The following is a 23,529-nucleotide window of genomic DNA, read 5'->3' as shown; positions in this document are numbered from 1 at the left end:
GAATCTTGACCAGCATAAAATTGTCGTATAAGTAGCTGCTACTGATAGCATTCATAGCTCATTTTAGCAGTGTGTACAGACAATCAAATTTTAAAAAAAATTGCTGAAAGAGGAATTTAATATGGTTCCAGGAAAAGCCTGCACAAGAAACATTATTTTCTGCCTTGGTCATTAATATGTCCATAACACCTATATAATGACAATTTACAAAATAAAATTTTAATTTTTTCCAAAGTAAATTTTCACATTGAAGAACATCACCAACATGCCCTTTTAACACCAGATAATTTATTATAGTCTGCAAAATGTCTCCACATGATTCGTGACACTCTGTAATGCTGCACAGTGCCTCTACCACGACCAGTCAATACACAGCGATTCACCAAACGGATAGGGTTACTGTCTCTTGGTTCCTCTGCTATCTCCTTATCAGCAATTTGCTGAAATAAAAAAGTTGTGTATAAAGGCATTATGTAAACAAGTGCATATTACACATCCATTTGTCGCTATCTTACCAATTTTCTGTTATTTCTTGATATGATTTGTTAAAAAATAACAACACATTTTTAATCACAGACAGAATAAACTTAAGACTTTATTGTAAAATGTGTTTTATACTTATTTCTCTGAGACTCTATAATCTAATATTCTTGGTTTAGGTCACGTAACAAAACTAAAGAACACATTACTACTGTAGACTACTGTCAAATGTTATTGTTTCTGTCACATTACATGAGCATGGTACATGTATAAGTGGTTGTTTCAAGTGTGATGCATTCTGTAACAGGGTATATGCCTTTATTATTATCTAGCAATATACTTATATGTAGTTTTGCAGATTGCAGAAAAAGAACAGCCAACTACATTCTACAACAGATATGCCCTAAAGTTACAACTCTAATCCAATGTTTGATTACTCTGAGTTCCAGTGGTAAAATGTTGTTTTTCCTGATGGCATTAAGTCGCATTCTGGTTACAAAGTTCTCCTTCACACATTGCCGTTTTGTGTAATCTTTCTTCATTGGCCAGTTGGTGAAACCGTATCTAGATCCATAGCCTGGGCGTGTATATTCTGTCCGCACCGGGATAAGTGACAGTGCTGGCATCAAGTTCTCAAGAAGCTGAAGATCAAATAGTAATGGATTATGCTTTACATGTACATAATTGCTTCACTTAAAATGAATGCCTGTGAATAGGATTTAAAGCACATTCATGGTTTATGTTGTATATGTTGAATTTTTTATGCCCTGTGAAGGGGTAAAATGATATAACCATGGACGTTTGCCAGTCTGTATGTGTGTGAGTCAAATCACAAACTACGGTGCAGTTTTTCGTCTACAATATTCAGTGTTAAACATTCAAACTTGCAGTCATTTTTCCTTATAGTATGAAGTTGTGCGTGTGCAATTTTTATCTTAATTAAGTTAAAATTTACCAAATGTGTGCCCCCTTTTTCAACTTAGAATTGACACAAACTTGTCAGCAGAAATTCTTTTAAACTTTTCAATGTTCAAAATTCAAACTTGTTTTTGGTTATGAACTTGCGCATATGCAATTTGTATCCTGCCACATCAAAGATTGCACAAGATCAGCCTCTTTCAATTTAGAATTTCTGTAACATTGCTATTGTTATTACATCTGAAACTAAAACATCAAGGTGCCATGATGTGTTATATTTGGTGTGTAACATTGTATGTTGGCCCTCTATTGTGTTTCCTCAAATCATGAACCTTGGTTTAAATTATTTGTATAATTGTTGTTCTCTGCCCCCACAAAGTTTTAATACATGTTATGTAGCATTGTATTGCGGTTCTCTACAAACTTTGCTTAAAAAATGTCCCTTTAAAGTTTATTCAAACTGGCTGCACACAATGGGCATATTATTTATTGTTACAACTTACTACATTTTGTTACATGCAGCATCAGGGATTTTCATCACCACTGTGATAAGTTTTATTTTGTCCTGTAGTTCTTCTCGAATGCTCTGAGCTTTTATAAGTACATACGTACAGCTCAGAGTTCTTCTTGTTAACCGATTTTTTAATGTCTCATGTTTGTCTATAAAATCAAGTTCAATCAACCTAATACATTGTAACAAACACAATACCTGTTATTGCCAACATTAATTTGCAAGTGATTTGTGGAGAAATACTCAAAACAAAAACTTATTTCAACAAGAGATGTGTTTGTCAGAAACACAATGCCCCCTATTGCGCCGCTTTGAAATAAAATTTCAATATATCATTTGGCAGGTTTAGAAATTATCTCCCTTTTAAAGCTTATTACTTCTCTTGGATTGTATTTTGTGACTTTTGACCCTGAATGATGAACTTGACCTTTCACCACTCAAAATGTGCAGCTTCATGAGATACACATGCATGCCAAATATCAAGTTGATATCTTCAAACAAGAGCGCCATGATGGCCCTGTATCGCTCCACTGTTTTTTTATGCGAAAAAAAACGTGCAATGCGCATGGGCTAAAATGTACTCAAGCATGTGACTTTCTCTTTCTATCCCTCGTCCCACTGGGCGCTTTATGTTGGAAGTGTGAGCATTTATATATGGAAAAATTTACTACCGTGTTAACTAAACAGACTAAAATGCCCGGGAATTGTTGCACAGGTCCTTTGCTTATAACGTAGGTACATTTATCTCTCCAAAAGATATTGTCGTTCTTTCTATTTCACATATTTTTAGATGCTGAAGATCAAATCTACGCATTTGATTTGAAACAGATTCACAAGACCCATATGAATCAAAATGCCTTAACCCTTTACCAAACGACACATTTTGGACATTCCCAATTAGAAAGAGGTTGCAGACGACAATTAAATTGTAATGGAATCTGAAGGAAATGATCAGGTAGGGAAGAAATAATTGTGATAAAAGGAGAAATTGCTCATCTTGAGCAATTTCTCCTTTTATCACAATTATTTATAAAGTCGTCACCTACAAACCTGTAAAATCCTGTTAGTGTTTGGTAAAGGGTTAATAATCTCTGGTTCCTTCTTAATAGCCTTTCACACATTTATAACAAATACAATAGTAGAATATTTTTTTGTAAAGAATCATCTCAAAATATAACAAGGGCTGTTTGTAAAACATGCATTCCCCCCCATATGGGCTGTCAGTTGTAGTGGCAGCCATTGTGTGAATACGTTTTTTGGCACTGTGACCTTTGACTTTGTGACCTAAAAATAAATAGGGGTCATCTGCGAGTCATGATCAATGTACCTATGAAGTTTCATGATCCTAGGCGTATTAGCTTTCTTGAGTTATCATCTGGAAACCATTTAACTGTGTAAAGTCACCCTGACCTTGACCTTTGACATAGTTACCTTAACGTCAATAGGGGTGATCTGCGAGTCATATTCAATGTACCTATTTAGTTTCATGATCCTAGGTGTAAGCCTTCTTGAGTTATCATCCGGAAACCATTTTTAGCTCCACTGGCCAGAGGCCAGCGGGGCTTATGTCATGGTCCTGTGTCCGTCATGTGTGCATCAGTGCGTCTGTGCCTCCGTGTGTGCGTTAACTTTTCCTTAAAACATCTTCTTCTCCTAAACAACTGGTCCAATTCTGATGAAATTTCACAGGAATGTTCCTAAGGTGAATCTCTTTCAAATTTGTTCAAATTATGCCCCTGGGGTCAAATTTGACCCTGCCCCGGGGGTCACAAAAATGAAAATTTGCTTATTGAGGCCTATTTTGTGAAAACTTTCAAAATCTTCTCGTCCATAATCATTGGGCCTAGGGCTATCAAATTTGGTATGTAGAGACATCTAATAGTCCTCTACCTAATTTCAGTGCTCCAGCTAGGATTTGAAAAGGGCAGGGGGGGGGGGGGGGCTTTTTTGTCAAAAGGGCACTTTCAACGCGCAGTATTTTGTCAAAAGGGCACTTTCGACGCGCAGTATTTTGTGAAAAGGGCACGTTCGAGCGCGCGGGTGTTTCTGGAATGCTTCCTATTGCATGTTATTTTATATGTTACCAATAATTGTATTATTCCCATTATTATTAAACCATTCAAATATAATGTCTACAATGAGGATTAAACTCATAACAATGTAATAAGAGATTTATGAATTATCATGTAAAAAAAAAAAATATATATTTTTTTTTTTTTGAGGGGGGGGGCGAGGGCGGAGGTTCGGGGGGGGGGGGGGGGGGGGGGGGGGGGGGGGGGGGCAGGGCGGAGGTTTGGGAGGGCAGGGCGCGGCGCCCTTCGATTTAGGCCTAGCTGGAGCACTGAAATTTGTTCAAATTATGCCCCTGGGGTCATTTTGACTCTGCCCCGGCCCCCCAGGTGTCACAAAATTGAACATATGCTTATATAAGGCCTATTTTGTGAAAACTTTCAACATCTTCTCGTCCGTAACCATTTGGCCTAGAGCTATCAAATTTGGTATGTAGAGCCATCTTATAGTCCTCTACCAAATTTCTTCAAATTATGCTCCCGGGGTCAAATTTGACCCTGCCCCGGGGGTCACAAAATTGAACATATGCTTATATAAGGCCTATTTTGTGAAAACTTTCTAAATTTTCTTGTCCCTAACCATTGGGCTATCATATTTGGTATGTAAACTGTAGAGACATCTAATAGTCCTCTACCAAATTTCTTCAAATTATGCCCCTGGGGTCAAATTTGACTCTGCCCCGGGGGTCACAAAATTGAACATATGCTTATATATTGCCTATTTTGTGAAAACTTAAAAAAAAATCTTGTCCATAACCATTAGGCCTAGTGCTACACAATTTGGAATGTAGTGACATTGTATAGTCCTCCACTTAGTTTGTTCAAATTATGCCCCAGGAGTCAAATTTGACCCTGCCCTGGGGGCCACAAAATGGATTATATGCTTATATAGTGCCTATTTTGTGAAAACTAAAAAAATTCTCTTGTCCTACACAATAAGGCATAGGGCTACCAAAGTTGGTATGTAGTGACATCTAACAGTTGTCTACCCAGTTTGTTCAAATTATGCCCCTGGGGTCAAATTTGACCCTGCCCGGAGGGGGATCACAAAACTGAACATACGCTTATATGGGGCTTATTTTGTGAAAACTTTAAAAATCTTCTTGTCCATAACCATTAGGCCTAGGGCTACCAAATTAAGTATGTAGTGACATCTAATAAATCTCTACCAAATTTGTTCAAATAATGACTCTGGGGTCAATTTTGACCCTGCCCTGGGGGGTCACAAAATAAATAAACGCTAATAAAGCGCCTATTTTGTGAAATCTTTAAAAATCTCCTTGTTGAAAACCATTCAGACTATGGCTATCAAATTTGGTATGTAGAGACATCTTATAGTCCTCTACCAAGTTTGTTCAAATTATGCCCTTTGGGTCAAATTTGACCCTGACCCGCGGGTCACAAAATTGAACATTATATACACTTATATCTTGCTTATTTTGTGAAAACTTTTAAAATATTCTTGTCCTTAACTCTTGGACCTAGGGCTACCATATTTTGTATGTACATGTAGTGAGATATAGTAGTCCTCTACTAAGTTTGCTCAAATTATGCCCCTGGGGTTAAATTTGACCAAGCCCAGGGGGTCACAAAAGTGTACATGTGCTTAAATAGGGCCTATATTTAAGTATTTGCACATGCAGAGAATATTTGAATAGCCTTTTTTCAGCAGTGGAGCGATATAGGGCCATCATGGCCCTCTAGTTCTAAGTTGAGTCACCGTGACCTTGACCTTTGACCTAGTGACCTGAAAATCAATAGGGGTCATCTGCGAGTCATGATCAATGTACCTATGAAGTTTTATGATCCTAGGCATGAGCATTCTTGAGTTATCATCCAGAAACCATTTAACTATTTCGGGTTACCGTGACCTTGATCTTTGACCTTGTGACCTAAAAATCAATAGGGGTCATCTGCGAGTCATGAACAAATTTGGTTGACGACTATTAGATACAAATGTATCACTACATACCAAATTTAGTAGCCATAGGCTCTATAATTCTGAACAAGAAGATTTTTAAAGTTTGCACAAAATAGGCCTTGTTTAAGCATATGTTTATTTTTGTGACCCCCGGGCAGGGTCAAATTCGTCCCCAGGGGCATAATTTGAACAAACTAAGTAGCAACCTATTAGATGTCACTACATACCAAATTTGGTAAAAATAGGCCCAATAGTAATGGACAATAAGATTTTTAAAGTTTGCGTAAAATGGGCCCAATATAGGCATATGTTCAATTTTGTGAACCCTGGGGAACGGTCAAATTTGATCCCAGGGGCTTAATTTGAACAAACTTGGTAGAGGACTATTAGATGTCATTACATACCAAATTTGGTAGCCCTATGCCATACGGTTATGGACAAGAAGATTTTTAGAGTTTGCACAAAACAGGCCTTATATAAGCAAATTTTCAATTTTTTGACCCCTCAGGGCAGGGTCAAATTTGACCCCAGGGGCATAATTTGAAGAAAATTGGTCGAGGACTATAACATGTCACTACATACTAAATTTGGTAGCCCTAGGCCCAATGGTTATGGACGAGAAGATTTTTAAAGTTTTCACAAAATAGGCCTTATATAAGCAAATTTTCAACATTTTGACCCCCAGGGCAGGGTCAAATTTGACCCCAAGGGCATAATTTGAAGAAACTTGGTAGAGGACAATAAGATGTCACTACATATTAAATTTGGTAGCCCTAGGTCCAATGGTTATGGACAAGAAGATTTCTAAATTTTTCACAAAATAGGCCTTTTATAAGCAAATTTTCAATTTTTTGACCCCCCCCCCGGGGCAGAGTCAAATTTGACCCAAGGGGCATAATTTGAAGAACAGGCTTTTTCCGCTCCATTTTGGGAAAACGCCACACTGGAATTTTGGGAATTTTGCGTCGTGAAAACCCCCATTTTGGGAAAAAAAAATAATCGCAAAATTGGCTCAATTGGGAAAAATTATCGCATGTAAAAAGTGTTTCTTATATTTCAAAGAAGCCGTTAACTGGTAAATAACGACTATTTTGATAACTTATTATTAAAATTTTACAAAATATTATGAACATGTGTAATAAGTGCAGGTTTTTTAATCTGAATTTGGGGGAAAGGCCTGACCTTTTTTGAGGGGAAAAAAATTGCGCGAAGCGCCGGATTTTGAGGAAAATAAGGAAAGTCTTAAATAATCATTAACATATTTTACAGTTTTTAAAACAAATTCAAGGCAACAAATAATTTAATTATGCAAAACTTTCTATTTTCTACACTGCATCAGGTTAACTCATACATTTTAAGGTTAAAAAAAAAAAAATTTTTTTTTTTGGAATTGGGAAAAAAAATTTCAATTGGGAAAAAAACAACCAGATTTGCATTTGGAATGGGGCCGAATTTCGGACCTGTGGCATAGGGCGGAAAAAGCCTGAAGAAACTTGGTAGAGGACTATAAGATGTCACTACATACCAAATTTGGTAGCCCAAGGCCCAATAGTTATGGACAAGAAGATTTTTAAAGTTTTCACAAAATAGACCTTACATAAGCAAATTTTCAATTTTTGACCCCCTGGGGCAGGGTCAAATTTGACCAAAGGGGCATAGTTTAAACAAACTTGGTAGAGGAGTATAAGATGTCACTACATACCAAATTTGGTAGCCCTAGGCCCAATGGTTATGGACAAGAAGATTTTTAAAGTTTTCACAAAATAGGCCTTATATACCGGTAAGGAAATGTTCAATTTTTTGACCCCCGGGACAGGGTCAAATTTGGAGAAACTTTGTAGAGGACTATAAGATGTCACTACATACCAAATTTGGTAGCCCAAGGCCCAATGGTTATGGACGAGAAGATTTCTAAATTTTTCACAAAATAGGCCTTATATAAGCAAATTTTCAATTTTTAACCCCCAGGGCAGGGTCAAATTTGACCCTAGGAGCATAATTTGAACAAATTTGGATGAGGTTCACCCCAAGAACATTCCTGAGAAATTTCATCAGAATTGGACCAGTAGTGTAGGAGAAGAAGATGTTTAAAGAAAAAGTTGACGCACAGACGGACGCACGGACGCACGAAGGACACAGGACCATGACATAAGCCCCGCTGGCCTCTTGCCAGTAAAGCTAAAAAGCAAAAGTTATGGCCAATGTTAAAGTTTTTGGACGGATGGACAGACGGACAGACTGACTGACTGACAGTTCAAATGCTATAGCAACCCAACCAAGGCATAAAAACTGTTATCAAACGGTTCAGCGCCCTCTCACTACTTTGGGGGAAGGTGTCCGCAGCCCTTAGGAGGGGGAATTTTCGCGGCGTTTCCCTTTTGGGGGGATTTTTTTACCTACTCTCTCATTATTACATTTGAACATGTTTGCACTATATTCATTGCATTTTTCATAATTTAGTATGTTTGCAAAGATTAAATTGAAAAAGAATTAAGATATAATTATCATGAGACACATCTTAATATTAAAAAAAAAAAACAAAAAAAAAACATATTTTTTTTAGATGGAATTTTTCCCCCCATAAAGAGGAAAAAAGTGTACTTTTCAGGTGGGGGACTGCCGCCGAATTTCGGCGGCAGATTTAATAGATTGAGGGCCCTGAAACGGAAAGCCGAAGTTTTGAATTGATGATTCGATCTACATGTATCTTACAGATGTTCCAGAGATAGTTGGTATATTACGATTGGTAGATTATACACAATATATATCTCCCAGGATTCCAGAGATAGTCAATAGTATTTTCGAATTTTGTTATTTGGGAATACTTAGTTTTAATGTCTTTTGCAATAACATACACATTTAAATGAACCGCTGACCTGTTTGAAACTTTGGATTAATATCAATATTATGCGAGCATACCATATCATGTAGGTTGTTTTAATTTACTTATTATATTTACGATCTATTTGTGTTTATTTATGTCAGAAAATAGTTTATGTGGCTAATATTTCAGATTTAAGTGCTGCCCAGATTCTGGACAGCATTTTTACATGAATAAATGTGTAATCAGTAGCAACTCCTAGCTATTGACCCTCCTGGATTATTGCAACTAGTTCGACCTGTACAAATCTTGAAATAAGACGAAAGACAAAAACAATAGATAGTTCTTAATTTTATGATCTGCAATATAGTTGTTTGACTGAATAATTTATTCAGAAGTCTGATTTTACATGATTAGGAGTTATTAAACATAAATACATTTAAAGCGATTGACTAGCTGATGGAGCAATTGAAATTCCCAAGAAGACACAGGAGATTAAATGTTGCGGTGGTGTAGTGGATGAGGTGTCCGCCTAGCGATCAGGAGTTTGTGGGTTCGATTCCTTCAGTCGATCGGGTAGTTCCACATCTCGGGTAATTCGGGTAATCAACTCTATGATTTAATTAAAAAATAATTCTAAAAGATATTGACATATTAATATTACTGTGATTTTTGGAAAATGTGATCAATTTTAAGCAATTTCAAAGATTTGCTTCTTATTTCAACGGTGTTTTCATTGAAAATCACGCTTTGGTAACTACCACAGACGTGTCATTTTACCGTCGCACCGTCTATAACACGGGTCAACAATTAAAAGACGATTTGGAAACACATTTCCTTGGTAAATGCTTGTACATTTGGTATGAATTTGTTTATTTATTATTATTTTCAAATTCCTGTGAGTGATTTTAGTATATGTTAATGATTTAATCATAAAAGCATGGAAATTGCACCTCGTGTACATGTCAGTTACGGATCAGCTGAATGGGGAAAATCTCAAAACAGTTGTTTATTGTTTAAATACTGTGTTTGTAATATTTTAAAGCTCTAGCTACCACAAAAGTTTTTGTATATATATCAAATGAAAAGTGCAGAGTTTCTCATAAACTTGATATATTGTTTAATTGGAATTATTTTATTATAATACTATTTTGTGAATTCAATGTCAAGAAATACAGATAATAAGATTGAATTTTGTTTATTCTGTCTGTCTCCCCAAAACTTTAACCTTGCTCATAAAATGAAACTTTATGGACCTGGTTCTCCAAACTTTACATGTTCATGCATCTGATTGAGATCTATTATGCAAACCAGTTATGAGGCATTGGGTTTAAGTCACAAGGTCAAGGCTAACACATACAGTAAGCATTGGTTGCATGCAACTTTTACTTGGTTTGTTTTTAGATGGGCGCTTTAGCGCCCGTCTAAAGTGCTTAGTGTGAAATTCAGGTCGATACGACTAGGTATGATTAACCCAATACCCGCTTGCGTATCCGCGCAAGAAAGAGTTGTATAATTTATGCAAGAGGTTTGAGTTCTCCAATTATGTGTATTCACAAATGGCAACATTATATTAATATCGTGTTACATTCAATATTTTCGAACGGTGTTTTATAGAAAAGAATCAATAAACAATGATCGTATTGTACGTGTCGCGGAGGAGATTGTTTATGAATGATTAAAATAGTCCACTTTCTGCTGCGTGTGCGTGACGTAGTATTTTCGCTCAGCTCATTCATAAATCTGAGGCTGGCGATAAACAAAGGGGAGTCCGTGTGAGAATAACGCAGTAGTATAAGGTTACGCTTGTTTATATTCACAGGTCTCAATTAATAATACGTTGACCACGAGTTCAACAATTATTACAGGGATACGATAGACAACATAAAAAAATGTTTCATTATCGCTGAAACTGTTAAAAAAAACATTTAAATATAACAATAATATTCTCTAAAAAATGTAGTCTTGCTGTTTTGAAATAAGGTTTGGAATTTTGTTTTCTAAATAACTTAATTCAAAACAAAAGTTTAATTATAGTGTTTTTTACTTGTTAGTCGCATATTTACCGCATTATAATGTGTGTTATAATAGGCAAACCATACATTAGTAAAATTCAATCTGCCTTCGCACATAGAAGCAGGGACCTATAGGTGCTGCGTTTCCTTTGCTTACTTCAGTTAGAGGTCAATTATTTAAGAAGTAGCAATCACAAGGCTCCGACTTCAAAGGAATTGCGGAGCTTTCTTACATAATAAAAGTCGTAGTCGCATGGTATTTGCATTTTGCGTCCTATTTGGTCACGTGGTTCTTTTTCCCGGTTGTTTTGGCATTCATGATATATGAGGCTATTAATAGATGCGTCTGTCGATAAACAAAGGAAAGTTTACGGGTTATAACAACGCAATAGGTTACGCTCTCGCATACAACTCAATGACGTAGTACAGGTCGTAAAATGAGAGATTCGGGAAAAAGTTGACGCTTATTTATATCAAAGACCCATATTATCTATAGGTCTTTGTTTATATTCTCAATTTATAAATCGTTGAACATAAGTTCAACAATAACTTCAGCGATACGATAGACAAAAAAAAGTTTCATAATTGCTAAACCCGAATATAACGAACAATTTATAATAATAATACGAATGCAATAGCAGAAGGTAAGTAGAAGGTTAAGCTTGTTTATATTCACAGTTCTCAATACATAGACAGTTGGATATGAGTTCATGAATTACTACAGGCATACTATAGGCAACCTCGAAAATGCTTTTTAATCGCTAAAACCGAAAACAACCTAATATATTATATTAAATATATTTATAACAATAAATGTCTTTTAAAAATGTAGTCGGCGTATACGCTGACTTTGAAATAAAATTAGCAATTTACTTTTCTAAATAATTAAATACAATTAAACAAAAGTTTAACTATTGTGTTGCGTTTTTCACTTGTAAGCTGCATATTCACCGCATGAAATGTGTGTTAGCATTGTCAAACCACACATTAGTGTGAGTAAAATAAAAATATACTACGGGAGAGCACTTCATATGTGTCCTCATATGCCTTGTTATGAGTATCTTTCTTCACTATCGAAATATATCGTATGTTTATATTTGATTTAAACGCAGTTTTCTTTCGACACATTTAAATCACACGTCAATAGCGCCGTCATGCGAAAATGGGTCTTATGTGTTTCGGCAAGCGTTTGCTAAACCCAACATGTGCTTTTGCGCAGTCAGGCCATAGGCGATGCTGTTCGCTTTAAAATCACTCAATATGTTATGTTTCTCCTTACCAGAAGGAGTGATAGCTGAGTGGGCTATTTATATGATGGGCGCATATGGAATAAGACCCATTTTCACATGAAGAGGGTCATTACAAATCTCATTGCGAATTGAAATGCCACATTTAAGAACAATGCTTTTTGATACAAAATTGAATTGAAAATAGCAAACTTGTTAATAATGGCAGCCTATCCACACATTAAGGAATGATTTCCAGAGGTGCTGACCACACGCCGGGTATGCGAATACTTCGTTGACGGATGGCACTTCACTAACAGAGAACAACAAAAGCCACGCGCGAGAGGTGAGTTCTTCAGCTTTTTTGTATTTATGATCTGTTTATTTGGTTTTTAGACACAGAACATTGTTTGGGTGATTAATGGTTTAGCACTTCGTATTGCGAAGAAAGAAATTCGCGGAAAAACGGTGAATTATTTTTAAAAACGATAAAATTCCATCGATAATCAGCATGAATTGAATGATCAGTACATATTTTAACAAAATAAACATACTTGCAAATAAATCAAGAACGTGCTTACTATTCGAAATAAAAGATCAATATATCCAGTAATGTTACAACATGTTACATTTTAGTTTACTAATGTATTTGAGAAAATTCAAATGTTTTAAGAGTCGCATGCACATTTTTCATCTGCACTTCGTTTACCGATCATCTAAAAAACAATGGCACTTCGTTTCCCGACATCTAGACACTTTTTTACAGATATAACACACTCGTTTTTTGTGAATCAAAAATGCAGAATTCGCTGTGGAATACTGTTAAAGTAAGCAGGCAATAAATAAAAATATATGTACTTAGTGCGCAAATAAAAAAAGAATTACCGAAGCATGTTCTTATCCCTTTAAAATATGATTTTGATTTGGTACAAATGTGAAAGATAAATGTTAAACAAATTGGATATGTCTAATGAGTAAAATCTATATGACCATATATTTTAAATTACGTTCTAAACGGTTGATCTAAAGCATTTATCTTTATGTCCAAATGAAGGTACTAAGGCGATTTACTTATATATTAGATAGCATGTCATGAATAATCACTCTGCTTAAACTGCCTCTCAGAGATTAATATCAGCAGCGATGGAGGTCCGAAATTCTATTGGAACTTTTTGAATCAATGCAAGTAAACGAAAATAGCAATAAAAGAACGGGCGGGGTCGATTTAATCACACGACAGTGGTGTAAAAAGTTATGCATACCCGTCTTTGTTTTAAATATAAACACAACACATGCTGCATATGAAGTTACATATTAGTGACAGAATTATTTATTACAGGATGAGTGAATCGGAGCTGGCCCGGCATGGCCCATGTTCAAACTTGGCCTAGACACCATCTTAATACAACTTCTTACCAAGTTTGGCAAATATTGGATGAACACTACTTGAATTAGAGAGCGGACACCATGCTGAATGTTTAAAACGCACTAAGTGACCCCGTGACCTAGTTTTTGACCCGTCATGACCAATACGGACCGACTGACAGACAGACCGACAGGCAGACAAGTTCTATCCTAAATAGCACCCTAAACTTCGTTTGTGGGGGTATACTAAGTACTGACTCCATAATATGACATTTAAACATTTTATGTACGCATTCCTTTTTTCCAAAATCAGTTGTTTTTACGATTTAATTTTACCCGTGTTTCTTTAAACTCAACCAATACAGTGATTTAGGGTCAGGTGAATCGCACTTCGAGCAAACGTTAGCATTGCGTAAAGGGAAGTGCTGCCTATAAGCAGGGCTCAAAATTAATGGAGTTTTACCATTCTCTTTTTAATTTTGTTGCTACGCATAGGTATCGTCTTGATGATGCGATTCAAATAAGCACAACCGACATAGGATTTTATGAAGAACAAATGTGTATTTGCCTCATCAAGACCCCTTCACTACCGTTATCTAGAGCCCTGCTATAAGTAAAATTAAACACGATTGTGTTGATACGCATTATCCGTTGTATTTTTATTTCTCTGAATCTCAAGTTACCAATAAAAAACAAGTTCATTATGTACACATTTATTTAATAATAAATATTATCTTATTTGAAAATTGCAATTATAATAAACATAGTAAAAATTAATAGTAATGTGATTTTTGAAAATTATATTTTCAAAATGTTTCGTATGTATAGCCGTAATATAAATAAATGCATTAAAGGTAGAAGATAAAACTCAGTTATTAGAGTGCCCGCTTTGTTGAAAGTCTCCGTAATCTGAAGTGCCCTTTATCGGTAAACAAAGTGCCTGCAACTTTATGTATGCCACCTATTACAACATGCACTATCTTTGTTTATATTTCATTGAATACTATCAAAATTTCAGTATGTGAAGCACAGTGATTACTCTACATGCTGGAATAGCAAACAATTTCTTGCAATAATTCTAAGTAGTTTTATTTTGTTAAAATGTTTACCGTTCATCCAGTTTATGCTGTTTTCCGATCGAATTTTCTATTTTTTTGGCAAAACTGTACCATTCTTCCGTGAAATTGTGTATTCCCAATACAAAAGGATACACCATTTATCAACTCGACCATGTGTCTTGTCTTAAAAACTAATCTTTAGGATATAACTTTAAATAAAACAGAGGAACTTACCTCTCGCGCGTGGCGTTTGTTGTTCTCTGTTAGTGAAGTGCCATCCGTCAACGAAGTATTCGCATACCCGGCGTGGACCAAGTACGGCAAACATTGTGGTATGATAATTAAAGGGATCTTTTCACGCTTTGGTAAATTGACAAAATTGAAAAAAGTTGTTTCAGATTCGCAAATTTTCGTTTTAGTTATGATATTTGTGAGGAAACAGTAATACTGAACATTTACCATGGTCTAATATAGCCATTATATGCATCTTTTGACGATTTTAAAACCTAAAAATTATAAAGCGTTGCAACGCGAAACGATTGAATAATTTGGAGAGTTCTGTTTTTGTCGTTAAATTTTGTGAAACTACGAAGATTGCTTATATAAGGTATAAAATACGTCAAGCATGTGTACTTGGCGGAATAGCTCAGTAGGCTAAAGCGTTTTTACTTCAGGACTCTGGCTGGACTCCAGGGGTCACTGGTTCGAAACCTGGTCCGGGCCATGTACTTTTTCTTTTTTTAATTTTATTCTTGATTTTTTACTGGAGCTTTTACGATCCAATGTTTACATTTATCGATATAAAGCATTTAATGAATAAGTTAAAAAATGCCAAAATCTGTGAAAAGGCCCCTTTAAACGATTTTCTCTTATCGTGACACTATACTATTTCGCTAATGATTGTTTACTCATCTTGGAGGCAAAAGTGAAATTCTGCGAGATGGATTGTAACGCGTAATTGTAACAGGGCCACAATTTGTGTCGTTTGAGCATACAGAGAGTAGTCCGGAATTCCTTACACTGAACAGTGCTACATCCTTCGAATTGAGAACATACGCAGTGATGTAGCAAAAATTCAGAGGTTGTATCTCGAATCAGCTTATTAAATATTCTAAAATATTCATGCGTGTCTGTTGGCGTTATGTAAAAGTCACTAAGATGAAAACTGAAACAGCTACGCCTAAAAGCGCATGAGTGCTCTATACCTATGTTTATGTTAGCGTTGTTGACACCGTGTGAACTGCTCGGGTAATAAGTAAAGCATAAACAGCAATGTTTATATACTTTTATTCCTCCATATACAAGATACGAAGATTGTTGTATATTTTGAACTTGTATATGGTGTCAAAAATCAAAAGTTTTGTACACGGAACTTTCATTATGAATTTATATTCTTGGTGAGATAGTCATTTGATATAAGAAAAAATATTACTTTAATATGGTGACTGCAAATTTTCTTTATATTAAGTTATCATTACCATTTTCATCATACTTTCTATGCTTTCAGAACTTCCAAAAAGCATGTTGTTTTTATTTTGTCTTAGTTATTTCTATAAAATAATAAGGATGATAAAAAGTGCACACAAAACTCGACCCGTGCGCTATGACACACACTTTATAAAGTTGAATGGCGTGTGTTCATTTCAAACTTGCGAATGATTTTCAAAAATGAATTGCGTGTTGAATTATGCAATAGCGAACATCTTCAGTGCCTTCAGCGCTTTGATTATGTTTATGGGTGTAGTAATAAGCTATAATATTTCAAGGTATAATAGCGGAGTAATAAAAAACCAGCTGCAGAGTGCTAAAAACTGTACTATAGAAAATATATGGATTAATAAATAATGTTAAGATGTAGTGCTGGAAGGGGATTGGTAATATTTTTAATATTTATCATATTTGTGTATTTATGCTGTGATTTTGCATTTCAGATAATTGTCAATTTGGACTGATGGGTCATAAAAAGCATGGGTGCTCTGCACAGTCATTGGCAAAGAGGCTGAAGCAGATACTTTTATATATTTTTACATTATTGGGATCCTTTTATTGTTAAAAGTTGTCATAATATGTTATTTACCAAAAATTTAACATGATATCTAGCATTGTTTTCCATTTCTTTACCATGTTTAACCCAGAGGTACTCGTTTATGTTGGTATTTTTTATACTTTTATTACATTATTTTTTCATTATTTTGATCCTATTATTGTTACATGTTATCATACTATGTTATTTACCAAGAAAGTAACTTGATATCTACTATTGTTTTCCATTTCTTGAGCACATTTATTCCAGAGGTACTGGTTTATGTTATAATTTTTATGGATGATTTTATATATTTTTACATTATTGTGATCCTATTATTAGCAAATGCATTTCAGAGGTACTTGTTTGTGTTCAGTTGTCATTTTTATGCCCCCGGATCGAATGATCTGGCATATTGTTTTTGGCCTGTCTGTCTGTCATTCTGTCCCAAACTTTAACATTAGTTAAAGTTTTGTGATAACTTTTGCAATATTTAAGATAGAAACTTGATATTTGGATTGCATGTGTATCTCATGGAGCTGCACATTTTGAGTGGTGAAAGGTAAAGGTCATCGTTCAAGGTCAAAGGTAAAAAACAAATCCAAGGGAAGTAATAAGCTTTAAAGGGAGATAATTATCTGTACCTGCCAAATGATAAAAAATCAAAGCGGCGCAATACGGGCATTGTGTTCCTGACAAACGCATCTTTTTTTATAAATACATTTATATAAAATTCTGTATTTTTCAGGACCTTAGTTATAAAGATATTTTCTAGTCATACATAAAATGTTCTAGTCATAAGTATATATGTCAAATGTTCATACATTTTGTACATTATTGTGATTCTATTGTTGTAAAATGTTATCATACTATGTTATTTCCGAAGAAGGTATCTTGAGTTTATCAATAAATTGCTTGTATTGAGTATTTGTGTTTGTTTTATATAACCAATAATACAGAGGAAAACATTTCAAATCAAAACATAAATACTTTCCAACAGCTTTATTCGTCTTGTGTACAGACACACACCCTATAATGTTTTCAGCGATTTTTTTCCTTCTTTATAAAGTACCGGTAAACGGCACCTTCACAAGTACGAAAAAAAATCAAATTTCCAATTGCTGTCCAAATATATCCCAATTTAAGGTAAATTCAACATTTAGTTTGTTCTTCTATGCAGCTCTATGGCTTGAACCTTGGTTAATATAATATAATATTGAGAGCTTGAAAACACTAAGTTATCAATTTTAAAGTATTTGGGAGTAAAAATCAAATACACCAATTTCCCAATTTGAGGTTTTCATGATTTGATTTTTCCCAATTTTGAGGTTTTTACAAATCATTTTTTTCCAATTTTCAGGTTTTCACGACTCAATTTTTCCCAATTGGACCGGAACGGGTACTTTTCCCAATTGGACGAAAAAAATCGCTGGTTTTTAAATTGTCAGACAGTCATTAAACTGAAACAAACGAACCTATCTGATGTTTATTTAACACATGCATCATTTGTTTTGACAGTCAAAATAAGTTGGTTTTGAGATGCTCCCTGACCTACATCTTCCAAATAGTCCCAGTGATCCGAAATTAGCGCACTTGATTCAGAACTAGCCGACTTTATGCAAGTGAATAAGTTCAAATTGGCATCAGAAATGTATTGGTTAGTATTACGGGCAAAAGCCCGCGAAGTGGGCGTTGACCGTTCATACATATGGAAATTAAGACATAAAATTACATAAGAATACCACAAAGGGATGCGTTTAAAAAAAAATTGCCACGCGACATATATTTTCGCGATGCTATTTATGACTTTGAACAAATAAAAAACACTTTGACATAGGCTAAATCACATGTAAATACATACCTCAGGAAAAATTATATCAATGACATCATAATTGTGTAGCGAATCGCACTAAATATTCTCGCATTATTTGTTTTTCTTCGCAACCGTTCCAGAATTATGTCATTACTCAATTATCTCCCCTGAATGCTCTTCTTCAGTAGGTATAAGCCGAAGACTGGTTCACTACATATAGTAACAGTCTTCACCGAACACAATTTAGGGGAACATAACCCGTCTTTAATATATTGCCGAATCTTAGATTTCTGTCGAATTTATTTGCTTTGATCTTTTCGATATCTTATTGTTATTATTATCCTGACAAATCACAAACGCTTGTTAAAAAATTATTTGTTTTAAACACTATAGTTGGCATCTCTATTTTTCCAGTATTCTCGCGGTATTTCAATAACGACACCCTACTGTTTATGTATCAGAATTTGTGACGCATTTTCCATTCGCTCTCAGAAAGAAGTTTTACGTGTGATCATGAGCAATATTCTGATAAGTTGTCGTTGTTATCCACCAGAAACACATTTATTCACAAAATTTAAAGATATTCAGATCTAACTTTTTAGTCTTTTAGCTTTAATTTTTAACGTATTTACACCTCGTCTGCTCGCACTTTACCGATATCCCGAAAGGTTACATATCACTATAATTAGTTTAGGCCTAAAACCACAAAATCCAATACCGTTGGAATTTTCGTACCACAATCTTACGTAAAAAATCTTCCAGATTCGAAATCAACAAAAAAACAAGACATTTATAAATTGTCTGCATTATTGATCAAATTTTAAGATATTTGTTGGTTTTCCGTTTTTAGAAGCTGTTCTGCCAAGGCAAGAGCTGGGCATTATACAAGCCATTCTATCCAGCAAAACTGACAGTTTTGGTTTACAGAAATCAACAAAGGAGGGATTCCCGAACTATCAAATTTCCCAGCTATACACACAGTTTTTATCTGTGGTGATCTTTATTGGTTCTGTTTGTTTACTTGGATGGAACATGTGTGAACTTTTATAGAACTTTGAAAAGTCTATATATGTCTATCTATTAACAAAAATCAGCTATGGTATAATAAGATCAGATGTGCAAACAATGTCAAAGGGTTGTTAAATTAACAATTTGAAGGCAATTATGCTGAAAAAATATGAAAAGTTCCCATGCAAATTTTGTCTGTATATCGACAAGTGTCTGCCGATTATTGTCAAACTAGTAATACAAAACTTACCACAAGTATGTAAAAGCACTAAGTACCTGTGATCATTTTTAGTAAGATAGTGTAATTCTAAATAGCTTGTTTAGTAAATGCATAATGCAATTAATATGATTTCCGTTCTATTGTGTAATTAATAAATTGGTTGTTACTTGCTCATCCATGATAAATGTTTTATGGCTAGTGCAAAACCCGCAATGTTAATTTTGTAAAAGGTAAGACAATAACACCACTTTGTAATTTCATATACGTAAATATTCTTGAAATGTAGGTTGATGAGTTTTACTTATTTTGTAACTATTATTTTATGTGCAAATAAATGATGTGAAGTGTTTTGTATATCCACACAATACCACATATCTTTTTATATAGGTACTGTATTATGTGTTATTTGAATGTTTAAATAAAAAAATATGGATGATATAACATGATGCATTCTAATATTTGCATTCAAATTGTAACTTTAGAGCTAAGTGTATGCAGTTTAGACTGTGATTTTAGAATTGCTACAAAATGGCTAGTTTTTTAGTGGCGACACAATTTAAACTATTCAACAATAGTTTGCGAAAGAAAATTAGAAACCTGCAAGATACCTGTATTTATTAAATATTTTTATTGCGAAACAAGTATGTTGTTATGCTGTTACACATAATTATACATTGATAATAAATAAGAAGACAATTAGTGGTGTTAACGTTTCCCAACAGTAGAAATCATTCTTCTGATGAAGTCAGTGGTATACAGAAGAAAGCTCCAGGTATGGCTTTCAATACGTAGTGTGTGTTATTTGGCAGTCTTAAACTTATTGGATTAAAAAAAATCCTGTCAAATTTGTCAATCAAAATTGATTTGACACATCACATGTACTGTATGCTAAATGCAACTGCTTTAGCAAGCTGTCAAGTTGAATTGAGACATTTGATGAAACAAACTGGTTCCTGGGTAGGACCAGTACTTAGTGTCTATATGACGTACCATGAGGTCGAAAGTCTACAAGACCTACTAGGTAGAACGAGAAATGTACTTCGACGTACAATTTTCACCGACCCTTGAGTGTTAGCCAATCAGAAGACACCTTACATCTGTTGCTTTTAGAGATATTTGACATTTAACATAAGAATTATTATTATAAATACCAAATTATGCAACTATCGACCGCTTACTCATAGATATTGTGCGTATTTATTAAACATTATTATTATTATAATTTATACCAAATTATGCAACTATCGACGGCTAACTCATAGATATTGTGCGTATTTATTGACCTGGCGTGGCGGAATTAACCTCTGACTTATGCAAGTTATTGTTATCACAAAATACGACCAACAGAGAGGTTATAATACATTATTTATCCCGTTAATGCTTGGTAACTGTTTGGTTACCGTTGGGAATTTCCTACACAGTAATGCACTGGACGGTCGTGATACTCCGTCCCGCATGATCAATAAATCAATAAATACAATATGCTGAATAATTATAATTTTAAAAAGGTAACAATTGAATCTTCTTCAAATTTGTATATAATCTATTTCAATGCATTAAATACTTGAAACTTCTATGTGTTGTTTTTTTGCCATTCTGATATTTTTATTCATTTTGTCCTCAATTGAAAAAGAGATTTTAAACATTTATTATGAATAAGTCTGAAGTAAAAGCGGCTCAAGAGACTAGTGTTTTGATTGGCTGTTCAAAAAATGTGTACGTCGCAGTACAAACATGTATGTTGAAGTACAAATTGTACTTTGACGTACAAATATATACTTCATAGGTGTATTTTATATTTATGTCGACGTACAATTATTGTAGGTCTTGTAGGTCTTCTTGACTTTCAACCCAAATGGTACGCCATAGTATGTCTTTAGGGTTATCTAAAGAATGCTCCCACTTAAGAGATCAATACAGAGACCTCCCAGTGACTAAGCCAGTCTGCAGACACCCCATCCACTATACCACAGACACCGAACCAGCTATAAATTCCTGTGGCTAGAAAACAAAAAAAAATAAGATGCTAGATCTTTAAGCTTGGAACATGTAACTTGTTTTAAGATTGATTTGTTTTTGGATGCATTACTTAATTATTGCAACAATTATAATATTTTGAACACAATCATGTCAATATATTTATAAAAAATACATATTTATCAAAAAAACTTAAAAAGCTTTTGCCCGTAAATTAGGTAGCACCTATAATCATATTACCTTAAATATTATTCCTGCAGGCATTTGACATCAATTATTTATGTTTAAAAAAATCATTGGTTCATGCTATCATTTGTCCTGTTGACTGTTGTATCACGAAAATACATTACTAACAATTAAATACTTAAAATGATGTTCATTGTTTTACCTTTGGAACTGGAAAACAAGAGCTGCTCTTGTTTGCGACATTCTTCAATAATTTAGCGTTATTTAACATCATACTTCACACCAAATCCTTCTTAAAATAATAAATAACAAAAAGAAATGACCCGGTGACCACTGAGTCTTCTACTTTGAAATGAGTCCTAGGTTGCGTAGCACTAAATTGATAATGGCGTGCAAAACGTGCAAAAGCACTTGTCTGATTCACTTCAGATTTTTAGTTCTGTATGCAGCAAAAGTCAACTTACAAAACAATAATTGTAAAAACATATGTATTTACGATTAACCAAAATAAGATACTTCAGGACGATGAGCGCTCTATGGTCGTCCAGACGGACACTCGTCAATCAATCGCAGATCATCCTTACATATCTGTTTAATAAAATCAAACAAACATTCAAAAAAGCAGGGTTGCTGGCAACTGTATAAAGTCGGGGTGGTGGTCAGGGGACTCTTTAAATAAAGATGTTGTAAGACATTCTAAACTGGTTCAGTGATCTTACTTAAGAAAGCATTAGGACGCAAATAAGAATGTGTATTATGTAACCAACATATAGAATTACTTGATACAAAACGGACATGCCTGATCATTATAGCAGAATCTTGATCCTCACTTGCAATCAATGCCTACGTCTGTAAGCTGTACACAGCTGTTGGCTAAATTTAGAGTCTTTTGCTGTTTTGCAGGAAGACAGAAGAAATTTCGATTCTTATAAAATGTCATGCAATTTGTATTACATATAGACAACCATAATAACACTCATGAATATGAAAAAGTTAATTATATCGGTCAATTTATGTATAAGCTCCAATCGAAATCAGGCTAATTTGATAACTAGACCCTACGTGTATTACCAACGTGTAACGTTACTATTTTATTTCCTATCGAAAGCCTGAGCATAAATATCGTTTTAAATCTTATTATCAAAACACATTTTCGAAAAATAAAGATTTCTTAAATCGCTAAGTAACGTTAATAAGATGTTTGCATGTCTTTAAGAATATAAGCAAACACAGATGCATGCTTTTAACAATCGAAAGAGCGATTTTTTTCTAATTGCAACATTACCTGAATGTATGAAAAACGACAAGCTTGGGCTATTTGCAATTGTATCGCCCATTAAACGATAATGAAACGTACCCACGTGAGCGCAGTTGGTGAGATCGCTGAAATTTAGAATTTCATGCACATGTGCATTTTTTTGTAAGCTAAAACCCACTGGGACATATTTAGTTTATGTTATCCCGCGCCGAATGTGGAGGGATAGTTGGGCATTGCACGTTCGTCCGTCTGTCTTTCCGTTCGTCCGTCGGTTCCCCCGTTTGTCATTAACTTTAGTGGTACATCTCGGAAGCTATATAAAATTTCGTCTTGAAACTTCATGGGTGTATAGATATCAATCAGGAGATGTTCCATGCACAAGAACCATAACCTCAAACTCCTCCCAGATATTTAACTGGAACCAGCATAGCGCGATCAAATCTCTGCCGTTATAACCAACGTATAACCAACTGAAGATAGCCAACGTGGTACAATAATTTTCCCGTTGTTATTTTTATTTTTTTTAATTTATGTATTTTTTTATTATTATGAACCTCAACTTGTAAACTATTTTCAAAATATACAAGAAAATGATACTACTTTTCTTTTGATCACCGCTCATAAGGGACGCCGCACTCAAAACACGGCAGGATGCCGATT

At 34.6% G+C, this 23,529-nt stretch overlaps 1 protein-coding gene across 1 annotated transcript; it reads right to left on the bottom strand.

Annotated features, from left to right (window-relative positions):
• Positions 1-209: 209 nt before the first annotated feature.
• On the bottom strand, positions 210-21,965 carry LOC127858410 (28S ribosomal protein S14, mitochondrial-like). Its single transcript, XM_052395549.1, has 3 exons — positions 21,814-21,965; positions 918-1,121; positions 210-440 (listed from the first exon to the last, which is right to left on the bottom strand). The coding sequence occupies exons 1-3, from the start codon at positions 21,883-21,885 to the stop codon at positions 258-260; spliced, it is 459 nt and encodes a 152-aa protein (XP_052251509.1). The 5' UTR covers positions 21,886-21,965; the 3' UTR covers positions 210-257.
• Between the last annotated feature and the right edge of the window lie 1,564 nt (positions 21,966-23,529).

The sequence above is a fragment of the Dreissena polymorpha genome, chromosome 14 (genome assembly GCF_020536995.1).
Source record: "Dreissena polymorpha isolate Duluth1 chromosome 14, UMN_Dpol_1.0, whole genome shotgun sequence".
Classification (NCBI taxonomy): domain Eukaryota; kingdom Metazoa; phylum Mollusca; class Bivalvia; order Myida; family Dreissenidae; genus Dreissena; species Dreissena polymorpha.
This window is presented reverse-complemented; position numbering and strand designations above follow the sequence as displayed.

Excerpts from the sequence above, each read along its gene's own strand:
- LOC127858410 (XM_052395549.1), bottom strand. The coding sequence starts at position 21,885 with ATGATGTTAAATAACGCTAAATTATTGAAGAATGTCGCAAACAAGAGC. Across the intron at positions 1,122-21,813 it reads CTTGTTTTCCAGTTCCAAAG|CTTCTTGAGAACTTGATGCC; the intron begins GTAAAACAATGA and ends TTTGATCTTCAG. Across the intron at positions 441-917 it reads TTTTACCACTGGAACTCAGA|CAAATTGCTGATAAGGAGAT; the intron begins GTAATCAAACAT and ends TTTTTATTTCAG.